Source organism: Chiloscyllium plagiosum, unplaced genomic scaffold (genome assembly GCF_037043375.1).
Source record: "Chiloscyllium plagiosum isolate Xiang-an unplaced genomic scaffold, Cpla_swu_hap1 HiC_scaffold_39, whole genome shotgun sequence".
Taxonomy (NCBI): Eukaryota; Metazoa; Chordata; class Chondrichthyes; order Orectolobiformes; family Hemiscylliidae; genus Chiloscyllium; species Chiloscyllium plagiosum.
Window position 1 is genome coordinate 42,803,145 of NW_028270177.1, and position 17,177 is coordinate 42,820,321.

At 44.1% G+C, this 17,177-nt stretch overlaps 1 protein-coding gene across 4 annotated transcripts; it reads left to right on the forward strand.

The window, feature by feature from the left end:
* Positions 1-1,167: 1,167 nt before the first annotated feature.
* On the forward strand, positions 1,168-15,552 carry LOC122541112 (uncharacterized). Of its 4 annotated transcripts, none has more exons than XM_087981357.1 (3): positions 1,168-2,123; positions 11,175-12,072; positions 13,073-15,552. In XM_087981357.1, exons 2-3 carry the CDS (start codon positions 11,184-11,186, stop codon positions 13,366-13,368), a joined length of 1,185 nt encoding a protein of 394 aa, XP_087837483.1. In that variant the 5' UTR covers positions 1,168-2,123; positions 11,175-11,183; the 3' UTR covers positions 13,369-15,552. The 4 variants fall into 4 exon arrangements, with proteins under 4 accessions (XP_087837483.1, XP_043533622.2, XP_043533623.2 ...); XM_043677687.2 differs by having other exon boundaries at positions 1,168-2,074; XM_043677688.2 differs by having other exon boundaries at positions 1,168-1,493.
* Positions 15,553-17,177: the final 1,625 nt, after the last annotated feature.

The window sequence follows — 17,177 nt, forward strand, 5'->3', positions numbered from 1 at the left end:
TGATCAATAGCAAATGGAGTACAATCTGGATAAGTGTGAGGTGATGCACTTGGGCAGGACAAACAAGGCAAGGGAATACATGATGTTTGTGGGAAGCACCAAGGATCAGAATAAACATGTCCACTGGTCCCTTTAAGGTGGTGGATAGTTAGGTAAATATGGAATATAGGATACTTGACTTCATTAACTGAGACACAGAATTTAAGAGCAGAAAGATTCTGTGTATAAAACATTAGTTAGATGGCAGCTGGAGTATTAAGTGCAGTTCTGGAATCCCCCTTAAAGGAGAAAAATGATTACATTGTAAAGGATGCAGAGGGAATTTACCAGGATGTTGCCTGGGCTGGAGAGTTTTAGTGATGAAGAGAAATCGGATATACCGGGATTGTTTTCCTTGAAGCAAAGGAGTCTGAAAGGATATGATAGAGATGTTAAAATTATGAGTGGCACAGATAGGGTAGGCAGGAAGAAACCTTTCCCCTTGCTATTAGGATCAATGACCAGGGGTTGGAAGGTTAAGGTAAGGGGCAGTAAAGAGTAAACTTGCATATTATGTACAAGATGCACTACAGAAATTTGCTAAATAACATGAGACAGCACCTTGCAAACCTATGACCATTTTCGTCTGAAAGGATAAGGGCAAGGTAACAAATTAGTGGAAATAAGTTCCCACCTCCAAGTCACTCACCACCTTGAAATGAAAATATATAACTGTCGCTGGATCAAAATCATGGAATTCCCTCCTTAATAGCATTTTAGGTCTATCTACTGCACATGGACTGCAGCAGGTCATGAAGGAGACTCACCACCACCTTCTCAAGGATAACTAAGAATGAGCAATAATTGCCAGCCGGAGAGTGACGTCCACATCCCACAAGTGAACTAAAAAAGTTGGAAACATAAGAGGACCGAAATATGAGTTATAACGTCAAAGGTTTGATTGTATTTTATTTTTCGCTGTCGTAGTAATATCCCCGAAAACAAACGTCTTCTCCAAAATTGATAAATTGAACTCTACTTCAATGGCGGTATGAGGGTCCCGTAGTCCTTTGCGCACGGGGATGTGTTCCATCAACTGGCAGGAAGTGGTGCATGCGCGCCGACAATACGGCCAAGAGGAGGTGCGCTTGCGCGTCGAGTTCTCCGGCCGAGCGCCATTTTCGGACGAAGAGGAATGGTAGAGATAGGGGAAAAAAATCAACAACTATCGGGCGAGAGAAATAATCAATACCTGAGAGGTGCGAGAAGAGAGAATGAATGTGCCATTGGTACCTACGGCATGAAGAGGATAGCATCTATTAATAGTGATGGTGAATGTTTGGAGGAGAGTGCTTTGGATATGGAGTGATTAAGGAGAAAGAGGGACTGTGTCTGGAGTACTTGTGAACGTCTTTTATTCGTTCATGGGATGTCGGCATCGCTGGCTCCAACAGCTTTTGTTACCCATCCCTGATCTCCCAGAGGCCAGTTAAGAATCAGCCGCATTGCTGTAGGTATGGAGTCACGTGGAGACCAGACTGAATGAGGACGGCAGCTTTCTTTTCCTCAAGGACACTAGTGAAAAAACTGGGTTGTTATAATCGTCAACACTGATGACATGGTGACCATAAGATGCTGAAGGCGATTGAAGTCCTCTTACTGGACAAACTAAAGTCATAGTTTTAGGATAAAGTTAATATTTAAAACAGATGAGAAATGACTACTCTCAATCTGTGGAATTCACTACTCCAGAGTGCAGTGGATGTCAGGATATTAAGTAAATATGAGGAGAAGGCAAAATTTTAATTACTAATGAATTGAAGGGTTACAGAAAGATGGGAAAGTGTTGAAGCTGAGATGAGATCAGGATGATTGTATTGAATAGTGGAGCAGGCTGGAGGAGCTGAGTTGCCAATCATGCTCCTAGTTCTTATGTTCGTTAGATTATCTTTTTTATCCCAGATTTTTTTTATTGAAGACAAATTTGTAGGATTTGAACTCCAGTCCCAAGAACAGGTTTCTGCATTGCTACTCCAGTGTCATTACCACCATATCACCAACTACCCTTGAGGCTTGGGTGGACAGCATGGATAGGGTAAGGAGAGTTAGAGTTCTATCGACTTGCTTCTGTCTTCTTAGTCTCTGTAAGTTGATCACTGTCTTGTTGCTTGCACACTGAAGTTTCTTGTTACCTGTAAATTTTTAAGTTGTACCTTTTTATCTGAAGTAATGGACTTGCATGTTTTAGGACATCATCTTATAGTACCTTTTATAATTCAATTTCTATCATTTATAGATAAGACAGATGAGTTAAGGGTGCGGATTGACATGTGAAATTGAGATGTTATGCCATCACAGAGACTTGATTCGGAGCAGGGCAAGACTGGTAACTCCGCATTCTGGAGTGTAAGATCTTAGACACGTGGGAAGGTGTAAAATAGGAGCTTGTGGTGTTATTAATTGAGGATTCAGTTACAACAGTAAGGAGGGATAATGTTTTAGAAAAAGCTTTGTAGGTGAAGCTGAGGATTTTTTTTAAAAAGGGGATCCTTAACACTGTTAAGGATCTGTTATTGACCCCAAATAATTTGTGGGCAATTAAGGGGTAGGTATGTACTCAGTTCACTGAGGTGTGTAAAAGTAATAATGTGATAGGTCAAATTAGGGAATATTAATTGGGATAATAGTATGAAGGGATCAGAGGAGGCAAATTTCTTGAAATATATTTGGACAGCTTTTTATAGTAACATATGAATGGTCATATAAGACCGCAATGTTGGGCCTAAATAAGGGGACTAAGGTCCAATGGTGGCGGTGGGGGAGCTTTTTAACAATAGTGACCAGGACACGGTATAATTCAAGTTTCTTATGGAAAAGGAAGAAAAGATGGTTTGCAAAGGAAATTTTGGATTTGGGGGAGGCAGATTTTATTAAAATCGGGCAGGATCTGGCCAAAATACATTGGGAACAGCTATATCTGGGCAAATCGGCAGCAAAACAGTGGGAGGCATTCGAAAAGGTAATGAAAAGAGTACAGCTTCAACACCTTTAGGGTGAAATGTAGGAACAACAGGCCTAGAAAACCCTGAATGCCTAGGAATATTGAGCACTGAATAAGAGTGCTCCGAATGTGTAAGAGATATAATCAACGGGCGCTGTAGGGTATGGAATATGCAGGATGGTTGACAATACTCTTAGGTTATATCCTCCTAACAGGCCTGTCCTTTATAAAGAGATCAGGGCTGCACGGTGCCTAAGTGGTTAGCACTGCTGCCTCACAGGGCCAGGGCCAGGGACCCAGGTTTAATCCAGCCTTGGGTGACTGTCTGTGGCGTTTGTAGTCTCAGTGCATCGTTGCCTGCATGGGTTTCCTCTGCATGGGTGCTCCAGTTTCCTCCACAATCCGAAGATGTGGAAGTTAGGTGAAATGACCAAGGTAAAATTGCCCATAGTGTTCAGGGGTGTGTAGGTTAGGTGCATTAGTTAAGGGTAAATATAGAGTAGTAGGGGAATGGGTCTGGCTGGGTTACACTTCAGAGGGTCGAATGGCCTGTTTCCACACTGTTGAGATTCTGTGAATTGATCAGATGGGCAGATCACTGGCAAATGGATTTTAACCTGATAAATGTGAGGTGATGAAGTCAAGGCAGTACTCAATGAATGGTAAACTCCGAGGAACAGAGAAATCTTGAGTTGCTGTCCACAAATTACTGAAGGTGGTAGGCAGGTTAATGCAATAGTTAAAGCATGTTGGACTTGCCTTTATCAGTCTTAGCATAGATTTTGTTGGAGCTGTATCGATCCCGATGTTTTGTTCAGCCACAGCTGGAGTACTATGTGTAATTTTGGTGACCTCACCATAGGGAGGATGTAATTGCACCAGAGTGGGGACAAAGGAGATTCACAAGGATGTTGCCTTGGTTGGAGTGCTTACCGATGAAGAGAGACTGAGTAAGCTTGGATTGTTTAGAACAGAGATGGTTAAAGGCAGGAGATAGGATCTTAGAGGTATACAAATTTGAGGAGCACAGAAAGGATGGATAGAAAGTAGATGTTTCCATTAGGGGCAGTAATGTAGAGGCACAATTTTAAGGTGCATATCAGGAGTTTTCAAGGGGATTTGATGCAAAAGGGTGGTATAGGTCTGGAATGCACTTTTTGGGCGGGAAGTTGAGGTAGGTAACCTCTCAATCAGTAAAATATACTAAGATGAGCACCCGGAGGTATCATAACATCAAACATTACGGGCCTAGTGCTTGAAAATGGGATTAATATAGATTTAGCATAGTTTTGGTGATATAGACTCAATGGACCAAAGGGCCTCTTCTATTCATTAATCATATCTAAATCAGGTCACTTATCTATTTTAAATAGACCAGCATTTGTTACTACCTTTTTAGATGCTTTTTTCAGATCTGATATTTTGGATAATCCAAGTGGAAAAAAGTGGGAAGGCTGAGGGTTGAGAGTGTAGTGCTGGAAAAGCACAGCAGGTCAGGGAGCATCCGAGGAGCAGGAGAATCGATGTTTTGGGCAAGAGCACTTTGTCCCAAATGAGGCCTGTGGGCCCAGGGTCTGAGAGATAATTGGGGGGGGGTGCAACAGATACAGTAGGTGACATTAGTAGAAATACAGGTAAATTTCTGACTGATGTGGAAGGATCCCTTGGGCCTCGGACGGTGGTGAGGGGAGTGGTATGGCGCAGGTTTTGCACATCCTGCGGTGGCAGGGAAAGGTGCCAGGAGTGCGGTGTAGGCTGGTGGGGGGCATGGACCTGATGAGGGACTCGCGGAGGAAATGGGCTCTCCGGAATGCTGGTAGGGGTAGTGAGGGTAATATATCTCTGGTGGGGTCCGTTTGGAGGTGGCAAAAGTGGCGGAGGATGATGTGATATATGCAGAGGTTGGTGGATGGAAGGTGAGGACCAGGGGAGTTCTGTCGTTGTTGCGTTGGGAGGGGTGGTGTTCAATGGTGGTATGCAGGAAGTGGAGGAGATGCATTCGTGGTAGAAAGGGCATTTGATGAGGACTCATCTGCTGAGTTAGTATAGGCTGAGGTTAGAAACAGGAAAAGAGGTCACCCTGTTGGGAGTTTTCTGTAGGCCTCCAAAAAGTTCCTGACACGTAGAGGAAAGGATTACAAAAATGATTCTGGATAGGAGCAAAAGTAACAGAGTAGTTGTTATTGGGGTCTTTAACTTTCCAAATATTGACTACTATATTTTGAGTACCTTAGATGGGTCAGTTTTTGTCCAATGTGTGCAAGAGAGTTTCCTGACACAGTATGTAGACAGGCCAACAAAAGGCAAGGCCATATTGGATTTGGCACTGGGTAATGAACCAGGCCAGGTGTTAGATTTGGAGGTAGGTGATAACTTTGGTGATAGTGACCACAATTTGGTTACGTTTACTTTAGCGATGCAAATGAATAGGTATATACTGTAGGGCATGGAGGAAAGGCAATTATGATGCAATTAGGAAAGATTTAGGATGCATAGGATGGGGAAGGAAATTGCAGGGGTGGGCACAATTGAAATGTGGAGCTTATTCAAGGAACAGCTTGTCCTTGATAAGTATATATCTGTCAGGCAGGGAGGACGTGGTCAAACGAGGGAACTGTTATTTACTAAAGAAGTTGAGTCTTGTCAAGAGGAAAAAGAAGGCCTCTGTAAAGATGAGGTGTGACGGTTCTTGAAAGTTACAACTTAACCAGGAGTGACCTAAAGAGAGAGTTAAGAATAGCCAGGAGGAGACATGAGAAGTCTTTGGCAGGTAGGATCAAGGAAAATTCTAAAGCTTTCTCCAGGTATGTCAAGAATAAAATAATGACTAGGGTAAGATTAGGGCCAGAGGAGATCAGGGCGTGGCTGAAGAGCTTCAGGGCAGAGGAAATTAGGGCCAGTCAAGGACACTAGTGGGAAGTTGTGCGTGGAGTCCGAAGAGATAGGAGAGGTGCGAAATGAAAACTTTTCATCAGTGTTGTCTTTTTCCTGAGTCAATGTTGTCAAGGAGAATACTGACATACAGGCTATTAGATTAGATGGAGTTCATAAAGAGGTGTTAGCAATTCTGGAAAGTGTGAAAATAGATAAGTCCCCTCGGTTGGATGGGATTTATCCCAGGATTCTCTGAGAAACTATGGAGGAGATAGCAGATCCTTTGATCTTTATCATGTCATTGTCTACAGGATTAATGCCAGAAGACTGAAGGATAGCAAATGTTCAAGAAGGGGAGTAGAGGAAACCCTAGTGGGCACGGTGGCACAGTGGTTAGCACTGCTGCCTCACAGCGCCAGAGACCCGGGTTCAGTTCCCGCCTCAGGTGACTGACTGTGTGGAGTTTGCACGTTCTCCCCGTGTCTGCGTGGGTTTCCTCCGGGTGCTCCGGTTTCTTCCCACAATCCAAAGATGTGCAGGTCAGGTGAATTGGCCATGCTAAATTGCCCGTAGTGTTAGATAAGGGGTAAATTTATGGGTGGGTTGCGCTTCGGCGGGGCGGTGTGGACTTGTTGGGCCGAAGGGCCTGTTTCCACACTGTAAGTAATCTAATCTAATCTAATTATAGACCAGTGAGCCTTGCTTCTGTTGTGGGTAGTGTTTTAAAAGGATTAATACAGATAGGATTTATAATAATCTAGAAAGGAATAATTTAATTAGGGATAGTCACCACAGTTTTGTGAAAGGAGAAGAAAGTGAGGACTGCAGATGCTGGAGATCAGAGCTGAAAATGTATTCCTGGAAAAGTGCAGCAGGTCAGGCAGCATCCAAGGAACAGGAGAATCGACGTTTCGGGCATAAGATTCCTGAAGAAGGGCTTATGCCTGAAACGTCGATTCTCCTGTTCGTTGGATGCTGCCTGACCTGCTGCGCTTTTCCAGCAACACATTTTCAGCACAGTTTTGTGAAAGATCAGTCTTGCCTCAGAAACCTTAATGAGTTCTTTGAGAAGGTGTAAAACTGTTGATGTGTGTACAGATTTCAGTAACGCATTTGATTAGGTTCCCCACAGTAGGCTATTTTAGAAAATATGAAGGTGTGTGATGATTGGTTTGGATCAGAAATTGGCTAGCTGTAAGAAGACAGAGGATGGTGATTGAGGAATGTTCATCCTGGAGATCAGTTACTAGTGGTGTACCGCAAGGATCTGTTTTGGGTCCACTACTATTTGTCATTTTAGTAAGCGACCTGGATGAGGGCGTATAAAGATGGGTTAAATTTGGGCATGACACAAAAGTCGGAGGAGTTGTGGACAGTGCGGAAGGATGTTACTGGTTATAGAGGGACATAGATACTTTGCAGAGCTGGGCTAAGACATGGCAAATGGAGTTTCATGTGGAAAAGTGTGAGGTGATTCACTTTGGAAGGAGCAACAGTAATAAAGAGTACTGGGCTAATGGTAAGATTCTTGATGGTGTGGATGAGCAGAGAGATCTCTGTGTCCATGTGCATAGATCCCTAAAAGTTGCCACCTAGGTTGATAGGGTTGTTAAGAAAGCATACAGTGGGTTGGTAGAGGGATTGAGTTTCAGAGCCATGAGGTCATGTTGCAGCTGTACAAAACTCTGGTAAAGCTACACTTAGAGTATTGCATACAGTTCTGTCACCACATTATGGGAAGGATGTGGAAGCTTTGGAAATGGTGCAGAAGAGATTTACTAGGATGTTGCCTGGTATGGAGGGAAGGCTGGGGACTTGAGGCTGTTTTCGTTAGAAGGAGGTTGAGAGGTGACTTAATTGAGACTTATAAGATAATCAGAGTGTTAGATAGGATGGATAGTGAGAGCCTATTTCCTTGAATGGTAATGGCTAGCACAAGGGAATGTAGCTTTAAATTGAGAGGTGATAGATAGAGGACAGATGTCAGAGGTAGTTTCTTTACTCAGAGTAGTAAGGGCTTTGTCTGCAACAGTAGTAGACTCGGCAACATTAAGGGAATTTAAATAGTCATTGGATAAACATATGGATGATAATGGAATAGTGTTGGTTAGATGGACTTTAGATTGGTTTGACAGGTCGGCGCAACACTGAGGATTGAAGGGCCTGTATTGCGCTGTAATGTACCTATGTTCTGTGAGGTAGGACTGATCGATTAAACTGCACTTATTTCAATACAAGAGATCTAACAGTGGAGACAGATGAACTTTGCATGGTTGGGAACATGGGCCTGAGAAAATATAGCACTTACAGAGACATGGCTCAGGGAAGGACAGAATTGGCAGCTCAATGTTCCAGGATACAAATGCTATAGGAAGGATAGAAACAGGGTCGAGAGAGGAGGGGGAGTGGTGCTTCTGATAAGGGATAACATTACCGCTGTACTTAGGGAGGATATTCTTGGGAGTATGTCCAGTGAAGTTAGTTGGGTAGAACTGAGAAATAAGCTGAAAATGTGTTGCTGGAAAAGCGCAGCAGGTCAGGCAGCATCCAGGGAACAGGAGAATCGACGCTTTGGGCATATGCCCGAAACGTCGATTCTCCTGTTTCCTGGACGCTGCCTGACCTGCTGCGCTTTTCCAGCAACACATTTTCAGCTCTGATCTCCAGCATCTGCAGACCTCACTTTCTCCTCAAAGAACTGAGAAATAAGAAAGGGATGATCACCTTATTGGGATTGTACTGTGGACCCCCTCCCAATCGTCAGTGGGAAATTGAGAAACAAATTTGTAAGGAGCTCTGTTATCTGTAAGAATAATAAGGTGGTTATGATAGGGGATTTTAACTTTCCAAACATTAACTGGGACAGCAATAGTGTTAAGGGTGTGTACAAGAAAATTTTCTGATTCAGTATGTGGGTGTACCTAGTAGAGAAGGTGCAAAACTTGACCTACTGTTGGGAAATAAGGCAGAACAAGTGACTGAGGTGTCAGTGAGGAAGCACTTTATTAGCTTAACATAGTGATGGAAAAGAATAGATCAAATCTGAAAGTTAAAGTTCTAAATTGAAGGAAGACCAATTTTGACGGTTTTAGGCAAAAACTTTCAAAAGTAGATTGGGGGCAGATGTTTGCAGGTAAAGGGACGTTTAGAAATTAGGAAGCCTTCAAAAATGAGATAATGACAGTCCAAAGGCAGTATATTTCTGTTCGGGTGAAAGACAAGGCTGGTAGATATAGGGAATAATAGATGAGTAGAGAAATTGCTGAAGATAAAGAAGGAAGCATATGTCGGGTAGAGACAGCAGAGATAGAGTATAAAGGCAGTAGGAGTATACTTAAGGGAAATCAGGAGGGCAAAAAGGGGACATGAGACAGCTTTGGCAAATAAGGTTAAGGAGAATCCAAAGGGATTTTATAAATACTTTAAGGATAAAGGGTAATTGGGGGAGAGAATACCGCCCCTCAAAAACTATTTAGCCTATGTGTGGAACAGCAGGAAATGGGGAAGATATTAAACAAGTATTTTGCATCTGTGTTTACCATGGAAAAGGACATGGAAGATATAGATGGTGACATTATCACAGAGGTGGTGGTGCGGGATGTCTTGAAATGCATGAAGGTGGATAAATCCCAGGACCTGATCAGGTGTACCCTAGAACTCTGGGAAGCTAGGGAAGTGATTGCTGGGCCCTTTGCTGAGATATTTGTATCATTGATCGTCACAGGTGTGGTGCTGGAAAAGTGGAGGTTGGCCAATATGATGCCACTGTTCAGCGTAGTTGGTAAGGAAAAGCCAGGGAACTATAGACCAGTGATCCTGAGATCAGTGTGGCCAAGTTGTTGGAGAGAATCCTGAGGGACAGGAAGTACATGTATTTCGAAAGGCAAGGACTGATTAGGGCTAGTCAGCATAATTTTGTTCATGGGAAATCGTGTCTCACGAACTCGATTGAGTTTTTTGAAGAAGTAACGAAGAGGATTGATAAAGGCAGAGTGGTGGATGTGATCAATATGAACTTCTGTAAGGCGTTTGTGAAGGTTCCTCCTGGTAGACTGGTCAGCAAGGTTAGATCACATAGTATACAGGGAGAACTAGCCATTTGGATGCAGAGCTGGCTCTGTATAAATGATTTGCATGCAACCATTGGAGTTATGTTTAGTAAGTTTGCAGATGACACCAAAACTAGAGGTGTCGTGGACAGCGAAGGTTACCTTGGAGTACAATGGCATCTTGATCGGATGGGTCTATGGGCAATGGAGTTTAATTTAGATAAATGTTGGTGCTGCATTTTGGAAATGCAAATCAGAGCAGGACTTATACACTTAATTGTAATGTCCTTGGGAGTGTTGCTGAACAAAGAGACATTGGATTGCAGGTTCATAGTTTCTTGAAAATGGAGTCGCAGGTAGATAGGATAGTGACGAAGGCATTTAGTATGCTTTCCTCCTTCGCTTATGCAGTCCTCATCTCCTTCCTGCAAGAGGGATTTTTTTTTAGATTAGATTACTTACAGTGTGGAAACAGGCTCTTCAGCCCAACAAGTCCACACTGACCCTCCGAAGAGCAACCCATCCAGACCCATTCCCCTGCATTTACCCCTTCACCTAACACTACGGGCAATTCAGCATGGCCAATTCATCTAACCTGCACATCTTTGGATTGTGGGAGGAAACCGGAGCACCCGGAGGAAACCCACGCAGACATGGGGAGAATGTGCAAACTCCACACAGACAGTTGCCTGAGGTGGGAATTGAACCTGGGTCTCTGGTACTGTGAGGCACCACTGTGTGGTTGTTGTGAAGGGTTCAAGATGATATTGCCAGGGTTGAAGGATTTGAGCTGTAGGGAGAGGCTGAATAGGCTGGAGCTGTTTTCCTTGGAGCGTGACCTTAGGTTTATAATATCATGAAGGGTATGAATAGGGTAAATAAACAAGTCTTTTCCCTGGGGTTGTTCAAGTCCCGAACTAGAGCTTTAGGGTGATAGGGGAAAAATTTAAAAGAGATTGAAGAACCAACCTTTTCATGCAGAGGTGGTGCCTGTATGGAATGAACTGTCAGAAGAAGTGGTGGAGGCAGATACAATTACAACATTTAACGGCATCTGGATGGGTACATGCATTGAAAGGGTTTAGGGCGATATGGGCCAAGTGCTGGCAAATGGGACTAGATTAGTTTAGGATATCTAGTTGGAATGGACGAGTTGCATCGAAGGGTCTGTTTCCATGGTGTACATATCAATGACTCTCTGACCCTTTTAGTGTAGCAGACTGTGTATCCTGGACAGAATGAGCTGCATGAAACTTGATTCTGTTCTTCAGGTTTGGGAGATGGACCAGGGTACAGAGCCACAAACCATGGGAGCGATGAAAGAACCTGAGATATTAATTGATGAGCAGTCTGCATCATCTGGAATGCCCGAGCCCAGCCAGCTTCCTTTGGGAATCCTAGGAGGGCATGGCTTTTGGTGCATGACATGTGGAAAAGGTTTCAAGTGGCGCTGTCTTCTGAATGTCCATCTGCGGATACATACAGGAGAGAAACCTTTCGAGTGTCTCCTATGTATGAAGCGCTTCAGCAAGTCTAATGAACTGCGAGTCCATCAGCGCATTCACACTGGTGAGAAACCTTTTGAATGCATTGTGTGCAAGAAACGCTTTTACCGTTCGAGCCACCTCAGCAGACACCAGCAGTTCCATACGGGGGAGAAGAAGTTTGAGTGCCAAGTTTGCACAAAACGCTTTTTTACCTCCAGCCACTTGACCCGGCACCAGCGTATACACACTGGTGAAAAGCCTTTTGAATGTCGTGACTGCAGCAAGCGTTTCAACAGCCCTAGTGAATTAACAGTGCACCAGCGAGTTCACACTGGTGAGAAGCCATATGAGTGTGTCGACTGCAAGAAACGTTTCAATCGACCCGGTGACCTGACAGTACATCGACGGATCCACACTGGTGAGAAGCGGTTAGAATGCCCAGAGTGCAAAAAACAATTTAGTCGACCCAGTGAGTTGGTTATCCATCAGCGGGTTCACACTGGGGAGAAACCCTTCAAGTGTTCTGTGTGCAAAAAATGCTTTTATACATCCAGTCACTTGATCCAGCACCAAGGAATCCATACTGGTGAGAAGCCCTTTGAATGCCCTCTTTGTAAGAAACGCTTCTACAGATCCAGTAATCTGACTAGGCACCAAAGAGGAGAAGGACATAATGAGAAAGGTAACCCAAACCAGAATCATCCTGCAGTGATACTTGGAATAATTCAAAGGCTACGGTTATGTCTCCATTATTTTGTCACAGCTCATTTACTTTGATTATTAAGTTTCTTGCACTGTAAAGAATATACAGTCAGTACTAAACAACTCCTTTGTAATCTATGTTTAGATCTACCTTTTCTCTGCTTTTCAATCGTGCTTACCAACTTTGTCTTCCATTCCTGGTTTTGTTTCTCTTTCTTCTGAATTTACATTCAAGTTTCCATTCTCTTGACTAACGTGTTTAAACTCTCCTCAATAATGGTTGCAAACCTCGGTGCTGCAGTATTAGTCCCTGCCCCATTGAAATGCATCCAGATGGCTTGTACGAGTCCCATCTCTCCCAAAGTCTGTGCTAACACAGGTAAATTGAAATGGAGATAGAGTTCATCATCTGAAATTAAATTTGTTGTTGAGTCCTGAGGCTGTAAAGCACCTTAGTGAAAATGAGGAGCCCTTTCTCCAGCTTCTGGGCCCCAGTGTTCAGTGAACATCTCCCCTGTCACTACTCAGTATCTTGTTTGAATAGAGTTGGCCTATTGCCCATTGAATATCTATCAGTAAAATCCGTTTTCATCTATCTTGCTTTTCTCCTCCCGTTAGCACTCCCTTTGCGTTTTGCTTCGGTTCACCTTTGCCACCTGTTCCAGTTGCTTCGCCCCTCTCCCTACACCACCTTTACTACAGTATAAAAACTGTTTGAATTCTGGTGAAGAGTCTTATTGGATGCGAAGTAACAACTGTTACGGTCTCCAAAGATGTTGCCAGAGCTGCTGAGTTTCTCCAGCACATTGTTTCATTGAGGATCACCTGTGTGTTGTTTGGTACCTAAGAAGAACTTGAGCACAGAACCTTGGCAGTTTTTTTTAACATAGACGCTGACAAATTGATTTGCTATGTTTCTAGCTTTGCTGCAGAGGAGAGGCTGAAGCATCTGTGCTAATCTGTTGATTTTAATTGTTTAGGTTGGCCAAATGGGACATGTGCAAACAGAGAGAAGAGAAGGGCCTGGAAGGAAAAATTGAAAGGTAGTGAATCATCTGAAGTGGCAATATCTACTCCCAGCCTGTGCATATCTGGTGTCAAGGAGGGAAAAGACTTCCATTGTACTGTGTGTGGGAAAAGGTTTCGCTGGCCCAGCCTCCTGGATACACACCTGCGTGTTCACACGGGAGAGAAACCATTTGAATGCACCTTTTGCACAAAACGTTTCTGCACTTCCAACGGGCTGCGAATGCATCAGCGAACCCACAGTGCATAGGAGGTAGCTGTTGGAGCAGCATTGTCTGACTCTGATCCTGTTGACAGATACTTCTTGCATGCAGTCCTGTCTTTGTGTTTTCAGAAGATTACCAGAAATAGAAAACATCTTATTATTTATCCACTATTATGTCCTGTCTCCCATCTTTTGTGAATTATTTCTTAAATGATTCCATTTGTTAATTCCCAATGACAAAATGTAGTCAGTTTTGTACTGTAATTTAAAGTAATATTTCATATTTGCTTTTCATAGTATTCCTACAGTGTGGAACCAGGCCCTTCAGCCCAAATGTCCACATCGACCCTCTGAAGAGTATCACATCCAAACCCGTTCCTCCACCCTATATTTCTACATTTACCTGTGACCAATGCACTTAACCTACACATCCTTGAACACTATGGGTAATTTAGCATGGCCAATTCACCTAACCTACACATCTTGATGGATTGTGGGAGGAAGCCAGAGCACCCAGAGGAAACCCATGCAAACACAGGGAGAATGTGCAATCTCCAGATGGTCACCTGAGGCTGGAATCGAACCTGAATCCCTTGTGCTGTGAGGCAGCAGTGCTACTCACTGAGCCACCATTCTGCCCCTTTTAATTATTTTCCTTAACTTTGTTAAGCATCTTTCCAATGCTTCCTGCTTACACTGTAAAGATCCCACTCATAACTAAACTCTAACCATAACTAAACCCTAACCCTGCAACCGCAGGAGGTGCAAGACTTGCGCCCACACCTCCCCCCTCACCTCCCTCCAAGGCCCCAAAGGAAACTTCCATATCCGCCACAGATTCACCTGCACCTCCACACATATCATCTATTGCATCCTCTGCACCCGATGTGGCCTCCTCTATATTGGGGAGACAGGCCGGCTACTTGCGGAGCGTTTCAGAGAACACCTCTGGAACACCCGGACCAACCAACCCAACCACCCTGTAGCTCAACATTTCAATTCCCCCTCCCACTCCACCAAGGATATGCAGGTCTTTGGACTCCTCCATCGTCAGACCACAACAAAACGACGGTTGGAGGAAGAACGCCTCATCTTCCGGCTAGGAACCCTCCAACCACAAGGGATGAACTCGGATTTCACCAGTTTCCTCATTTCCCCTCCCCCCCACCCTGTCTCAGTCAAATCCATCAAATTCAGCACCGCCTTCCTAACCTGAGATCTTCTTCCCGACCTCTCCGCCCCCACCCCAGTCTGACCTATCACCCTCACCTTGACCTCTTTCCACCTATCACATTTCCGACGCCCCTACCCAAGTCCCTCCTCCCTACCTTTTATCTTAGCCTGCTGGACCAACTTTCCCCATTCCTGAAGAAGGGCTTATGCCCGAAACGTCGATTCTCCTGTTCCCTGGATGCTGCCTGACCTGCTGCGCTTTTCCAGCAACACATTTCCAGCTCTGATCTCCAGCATCTGCAGACCTCACTTTCTCCATAACTAAACTCTGAATGCCCCATTCAGCCATGAATTTCTTTACAATGCCTCCAGCAGTTATGAGTTGTAGCTTAGATACAATAAAGTTAGATATAAAGTTAGATACAATCTGATCTTGCATTGCTTTATATTTTTAGTATTCGTTATGCAGTTTGATATTCCATTGGCTGAATTCGAAAATGCTTTAATAAAAGATAGTGGAATGAATTAAAAGTGAAAGACTTAATAACATTGATGTAACTTTGGATGCTGTGGAATAAGATACTGGATATCTGTAATATGGAGCTAGGGCTATAGATGAATTTACTTCTTAGCATATCATAGCTAGCATGTTCAATGGTCTCACCGCTGGTGAAGATTAAACAGACAGAAAGGGTGACCATCAGGCAGACTTGAGAAAGGCAGGTATTGTAAGAGTCTCGTGTGACCTTTCTCCTTTTGCAACAGTTATAAAATTTTTGGATACTAAAGGAAATGACTGTACAGGGGAAAGCAGTGGGAGGCAACGTCATGTCACAATGGGTGGGTTTACTGCACAAAAGTGGAGGGAGAAGTACAGCAGGGCTATGGGTGTTTGGGAAAGCAATGGTAAGGGGAACAGACAAGTGTTTCTGCAACTGCAAGCGACTCCAGGATGGTATGCTGTCTCCTGATCCTGAAGTTCAGGATGTCACTGAAAGGCCACAGGGCATTATAATGGGGAGGAGAAAGTGAGGTCTGCAGATGCTGGAGATCAGAGATGGAAATGTGTTGCTGGAAAAGCGCAGCAGGTCAGGCAGCATCCAGGGAACAGGAGAATCGACGTTTCGGGCATTAGCCCTTCTTCAGGAATGAGGAAAGTTGGTCCAGCAGGCTAAGATAAAAGATAGGGAGGAGGGACTTGGGGGAGGGGCGTCGGAAATGTGATAGGTGGAAAGAGGTCAAGGTGAGGGTGATAGGTCAGACTGGGGTGGGGGCGGAGAGGTCGGGAAGAAGATTGCAGGTTAGGAAGGCGGTGCTGAATTTGATGGATTTGACTGAGACAGGCTGGGGGGAGGGGAAATGAGGAAACTGGTGAAATCCGAGTTCATCCCTTGTGGTTGGAGGGTTCCTAGCCGGAAGATGAGGCGTTCTTCCTCCAACCGTCGTTTCGCTGTGGTAAACGACGGTTGGAGGAAGAACGCCTCATCTTCCGGCTAGGAACCCTCCAACCACAAGGGATGAACTCGGATTTCACCAGTTTCCTCATTTCCCCTCCCCCCAGCCTGTCTCAGTCAAATCCATCAAATTCAGCACCGCCTTCCTAACCTGCAATCTTCTTCCCGACCTCTCCGCCCCCACCCCAGTCTGACCTATCACCCTCACCTTGACCTCTTTCCACCTATCACATTTCCGACGCCCCTCCCCCAAGTCCCTCCTCCCTATCTTTTATCTTAGCCTGCTGGACCAACTTTCCTCATTCCTGAAGAAGGGCTAATGCCTGAAACATCGATTCTCCTGTTCCCTAGATGCTGCCTGACCTGCTGCGCTTTTCCAGCAACACATTTCCATTATAATGGGGAGGGTAAACAGATTGTGGTGCATCTTGGTACCACCAACATTGGTAGGAAAAGGGAGGAGGCCCTGCAAAAAGAGTTGAGAAAACTATGAAGTAAAGAGCAGGACCTAAAAGATAGCACCAAAGTATTCTAAAACATTACTATGTTACTGAATATAGAAGTAGAAAATTACTCTGGGATGGTGCAGAAAGGAGGGCTTTAGAATTCTGGGACTTTAGGACCATTTTTAACGAGACTTGTACGAAGTAGTTGAGGTGGGTAACCTCAACCTGTAAGAAGTACTTGGGTGAAGTATTATAACATTTAACACACGTCATAAAATTCAAGGACTGGAAAGTGGGACTAGTGTAGATTGAGTCTGTATCACCGACAATGCACTAAGGCCAAAGTGTCTTTTCTGTACTCTGTAATTATTGCGAGGACATATGCTAGTGTTGTTGGGGAGGGTTTAAGTTAACTTGGCAAGAGAATGAGATCCAGTGAGAATGTTCAACATGGGGAGATGAATGACCAAAATTAGAAAAGAGCAAGGGTGTCAAAAGCATGGAAATTATCAGACAGTTAAGGCATAAGGAAGTTTGGCATAAGGTATTTAATGCCAGAAGTCGCATGATACTGGATTATAGTCCAACAGGTTTTTTTGAAACCACAAGCTTTGGAGTGTTGCTTCTTCCTCGGGTGAAGTGAAGAGTAGCACACAGGCTATAGAGATCTATAGACAGAGAGATCAAAATATTGTACAAATGATGTGAATGGAATGTCGAAAGAATGAATAACAATTCTGCAGGTGATCAAAAGTGTTAAATGGTGTGAGTAAAGTGTCCA

Excerpts from the sequence above, each read along its gene's own strand:
- LOC122541112 (XM_043677686.2), top strand. The coding sequence starts at position 11,142 with ATGAGCTGCATGAAACTTGATTCTGTTCTTCAGGTTTGGGAGATGGAC. Across the intron at positions 12,073-13,072 it reads AGAAGGACATAATGAGAAAG|GTTGGCCAAATGGGACATGT; the intron begins GTAACCCAAACC and ends TTAATTGTTTAG.